Source organism: Penaeus japonicus, unplaced genomic scaffold (assembly GCF_977035675.1).
Source record: "Penaeus japonicus unplaced genomic scaffold, GWHDUDI00000001_assembly GWHDUDI00000027, whole genome shotgun sequence".
NCBI lineage: Eukaryota > Metazoa > Arthropoda > Malacostraca > Decapoda > Penaeidae > Penaeus > Penaeus japonicus.
In genome coordinates, this window is record NW_028234429.1 from 19375092 (window position 1) to 19380091 (window position 5000).

Sequence of the window (5000 nt, forward strand, 5' to 3'; positions counted from 1 at the left end):
ATAAACGAAAATAGAAAAAGAGGAAGAGGATGGTTATAATGCATCAATTTATATATCTGTTACAAAAACAAAAATAAGAAGTAAAAGAGAAAAGAAAAGAAAAAAATACTCATGCATACGTAATACAAAAGATAAAATGCTGAAAAACGAAGAGAAATAATGCACATAATAAAAGCAACAACAATTGCAATTATGATGATAATCATAACAACAACAACAATAATAAAAACAAATAGTAAAATTACAGTAATAATGATAATGATGGTGATAATTACAACAATGATAATGATAATATGATAATGACGAATAATAATACTGACAATAATCATAATAATCATAATAAATATAAGAAAAATAGCAAACAAGTCTCATTCCCATTACCATCAAAATAATATCATTAACAATACTTAATCGTGATGAAACAATCGGTACAACAGCAACAAACAAAAACAAAACAAAAACAAAAACAAAAAACAAACACGAGACAAAAAATTCGAAAAGGCTTAATAAAAATCACAAATAATTAAATAAAAAAATAAACAAAAAGATAACAACAATAATAAATAACAACCATCCATTATATAATAATAATAAAAAATCCAATGAATAACAATAAAAACAATAATCATCACAGAAATAAAACAACATTCACCTGACTTCCGGCACGTGTTCCCCTCGAACTCATAATGTTTCGGACACGTGATGACGCAATAACTTCCTTCGGGCGTGTGGTAGAGCAGGTTCTGCAGGTCGAGACATTCCTCCTTCGTCAGGCAGCCCTTTTCCTCGTGCTGTTACTCGGGAGGGAAAGGAAGGGAAAGTGCTGTTACTCGGGAGGGAAAGGAAGGGAAAGTGCTGTTACTCGGGAGGGAGAGGGAGGGAAAGTGCTGTTACTCGGGAGGGAAAGGAAGGGAAAGTGCTGTTACTCGGGAGGGAGAGGGAGGGAAAGTGCTGTTACTCGGGAGGGAGAAGGGAGGAAAAGTGCTGTTACTCGGGAGGGAGAAGGGAGGAAAAGTGCTGTTACTCGGGAGGGAAAGGGAGGGAAAGTGATGTTACTCGGGAGGGAAAGGAAGGGAAAGTGCTGTTACTCGGGAGGGAAAGGAAGGGAAAGTGCTGTTACTCGGGAGGGAAAGGAAGGGAAAGTGCTGTTACTCGGGAGGGAGAGGGAGGGAAAGTGCTGTTACTCGGGAGGGAGAGGGAGGGAAAGTGCTGTTACTCGGGAGGGAGAGGGAGGGAAAGTGCTGTTACTCGGGAGGGAAAGGGAGGGAAAGTGCTGTTACTCGGGAGGGAGAGGGAGGGAAAGTGCTGTTACTCGGGAGGGAGAGGAAGGGAAAGTGCTGTTACTCGGGAGGGAGAGGGAGGGAAAGTGCTGTTACTCGGGAGGGAAAGGGAGGGAAAGTGCTGTTACTCGGGAGGGAAAGGGAGGGAAAGTGCTGTTACTCGGGAGGGAGAGGGAGGGAAAGTGCTGTTACTCGGGAGGGAGAGGGAGGGAAAGTGCTGTTACTCGGGAGGGAGAGGGAGGGAAAGTGCTGTTACTCGGGAGGGAGAGGGAGGGAAAGTGCTGTTACTCGGGAGGGAAAGTGCTGTTACTCGGGAGGGAGAGGGAGGGAAAGTGCTGTTACTCGGGAGGGAGAGGGAGGGAAAGTGCTGTTACTCGGGAGGGAGAGGGAGGGAAAGTGATGTTACTCGGGAGGGAGAGGGAGGGAAAGTGCTGTTACTCGGGAGGGAGAGGGAGGAAAAGTGCTGTTACTCGGGAGGGAGAGGGAGGAAAAGTGCTGTTACTCGGGAGGGAGAGGGAGGGAAAGTGCTGTTACTCGGGAGGGAGAGGGAGGGAAAGTGATGTTACTCGGGAGGGAGAGGGAGGGAAAGTGCTGTTACTCGGGAGGGAGAGGGAGGGAAAGTGCTGTTACTCGGGAGGGAGAGGGAGGAAAAGTGCTGTTACTCGGGAGGGAGAGGGAGGGAAAGTGCTGTTACTCGGGAGGGAGAGGGAGGGAAAGTGCTGTTACTCGGGAGGGAGAGGGAGGGAAAGTGCTGTTACTCGGGAGGGAGAGGGAGGGAAAGTGCTGTTACTCGGGAGGGAGAGGGAGGGAAAGTGCTGTTACTCGGGAGGGAAAGTGCTGTTACTCGGGAGGGAGAGGGAGGGAAAGTGCTGTTACTCGGGAGGGAGAGGGAGGGAAAGTGCTGTTACTCGGGAGGGAGAGGGAGGGAAAGTGCTGTTACTCGGGAGGGAGAGGGAGGGAAAGTGCTGTTACTCGGGAGGGAGAGGGAGGGAAAGTGCTGTATGGGGGGAGGGAGGAAAGTGCTGTTACTCGGGAGGGAGAGGGAGGGAAAGTGCTGTTACTCGGGGGGGGGGGGCTCGGGAGGGAGGGGGAGGGAAAGTGCTGTTACTCGGGAGGGAGAGGGAGGGAAAGTGCTGTTACTCGGGAGGGAGAGGGAGGGAAAGTGCTGTTACTCGGGAGGGAGAGGGAGGGAAAGTGCTGTTACTCGGGAGGGAGAGGGAGGGAAAGTGCTGTTACTCGGGAGGGAGAGGGAGGGAAAGTGCTGTTACTCGGGAGGGAGAGGGAGGGAAAGTGCTGTTACTCGGGAGGGAGAGGGAGGGAAAGTGCTGTTACTCGGGAGGGAGAGGGAGGGAAAGTGCTGTTACTCGGGAGGGAAAGGAAGGAAAAGTGCTGTTACTCGGGAGGGAAAGGGAGGGAAAGTGCTGTTACTCGGGAGGGTGGGAGGGAGGGAGGGAGGGAGAGAGGAAGAGAGGAAGAGAGGAAGAGAGGAAGAGAGGAAGAGAGGAAGAGAGGAAGAGAGGAAGAGATAGAGATATAGATAGAGAGAGAGATACAGATAGATAGACAGATAGAGAAAGAGCAGCAGCAGCAAATAACAGCCAAAGCACAACAAGTGGCTTCAATACGAACGAAAAACGCGAAAACAAATCAAGAACATGTCGAAAAACAACAGAACCCCCCCCCCACACACACACACAAAAAAAAAATATCCGAAAAAAAAAAACATAAATACATAAAATGAGACACATATAGACCACAGCAATAACAGGGACACCCTGAAAACGGAGAAGACAACGAAAAAAAAGAAAAAGAAAAAAAGAAAGAACGAAAAGGAGAAAATTGATAAAGAAGAGAACAAAAAAGAACAGAAGAAACAAAACAAACATATATAAAGAACCGACTAAATTTGGAAATTAGACGTCAAAAAAAAAAAAAAAAAGTAAAAAAAAAAAAATAATAATAAAAAATAAAAAAATAAATAAAAATAAAAATAAAGAAAGTGATTTTCTTACCTTGTAATATTCTGGCGGACAGGTTTCCTCGCATCGGCCGGGGCCTGAGCATCGAGCTGAAACAATATTTTTTTATCAATATTATCAAATTACTGAAACAAAATTATTATTATCTTTCTCAGGAACATTTATCATATTTCATCGTTTTGTTGTTACTATGTTTTTTTTTTCAATTAATATTATCGTTTTTTGTTACAATCGTTACCGTTAATGTTTGTTTTCTTTATCGTCGTTTTATTGGTATTATTAATGATAATTATTATTATTGTATCTATATTTTGTTATTACAATCACTATCGTATATTTTTTTTTAATTATCACAATCACTATCTTTTTTCGCGATTAATACCCTTCCTTTCTTTCGTATCAAATAAAAAGAAATACAGGAAGAGGAGGATGAAGAAGAAAAAAATAGATTAAGAACAACAAGAAGAAAGAAGAATTAGAAGAAAAAGAAGAAAAAGAAGAAAAAAAGACATAGGAGAGAGAAGAAGAAAAAGACAATAACAAAAAAAAGAAGATAAAAAAAGAAAAGAAAACAAAATGAAAAGAAGAAAAAGAAAAGAACAAAACAAACCATTATAAGCAAAAAAAATAAAAAAATAAAAAAATAATGGAAGAACACAAAAACAAAAAGAAACCAAACCAAACCAAAAAACATACAAAAAACAATAATATAAAAAAATCCTCGTAAGAACGGTAAAAAGATCTCAGACGAAAACACGAAGAGGAATATCAAGTATCGTGTGACCCCGAGGCCGATAATTACAGACGGGGAATACCTGTGCATATCGGAATACATAGCGACTCGAGGGGAAAGAATGGGGGATGGAGGGGGGTGGAGGGGGATGGAGGGGGTGAAGGATGGAGGATGGAGGGGGTGAAGGATGGAGGATGGAGGGGGTGGGGGTGGAGGGGGTGGGGTTGGGGGTGGGGGATGGCGGGGGTGGAGGATGGCGGGGGTGGAGGAGGTGGAGGAGAGGGGGGTGAGGAGGTGGAGGGAAGGAGGAGGGGGTGGAGGAGGATGGGGGTGATAAGGTGGAGGGAAGGAGGAGGGGGTGGAGGAGGATGGGGGTGATGAGGTGGAGGGAAGGAGGAGGGGGTGGAGGAGGATGGGGGTGATGAGGTGGAGGGAAGGAGGAGGGGGTGGAGGAGGTGGAGAATGAGGGAGAATGGGTGAGAGAATGGAAGAGGAGGAGGAGGAGGGGGAGGAGGAATAGGAAGAGGAAGAGGAGGAGAAGGAGGAGGAGGAAGAGGAAGAGAAGGAAGAGAAGAGAAGAAAGAGAAGGAGAAGGAGGAGGAGGAAGAGGAGGAGGAGGAGAATAAGAAGGAAGAAGAAGAAGCATGAATAGCGGAAGAAAACAATAAGAAAAAAAGCACGAAGAAAAAGCAGAAAGTAAAACGAAGATGAATTTGAAAAGAAAAGAAGAACAGGTTAAGGAGAAGAAAAACAAACAAACGGAGAGAGGAAGAAAAAAAGGACAAGAAGAAATAGGTAAATAAAACGAAAAAAGTAAATTTAACGAAAATAATGTAAATAAAACGAAAAAATGATAATAAAACGAAAAAATGATAAATGAACGAAAATAGTCACTAAAAATCAGAAAAACTGGGTAAAGAAAAAGAATAAAGAAAGTGGGTAGAGACGAGCAAAAAAATAAATAAACAAAAAACAGGCAAAGAAAAAGAAAAACAAAAAAGGAAAGGC

General features: G+C 43.8%; 1 protein-coding gene across 1 annotated transcript in view; it reads right to left on the reverse strand.

The window, feature by feature from the left end:
- The window catches only part of LOC122256911 (insulin-like growth factor 1 receptor), an 88468-nt gene that overhangs the window by 39151 nt on the left and 44317 nt on the right, over positions 1-5000 (reverse strand). Inside the window, exons 3-4 of the mRNA XM_086553028.1 lie at positions 3293-3348; positions 653-791 (exon numbers count right to left, since the gene is read on the reverse strand). Coding sequence (XP_086409154.1) covers positions 653-791; positions 3293-3348 — 195 coding nt within the window. The remainder of the gene's footprint in view (positions 1-652; positions 792-3292; positions 3349-5000) is intronic.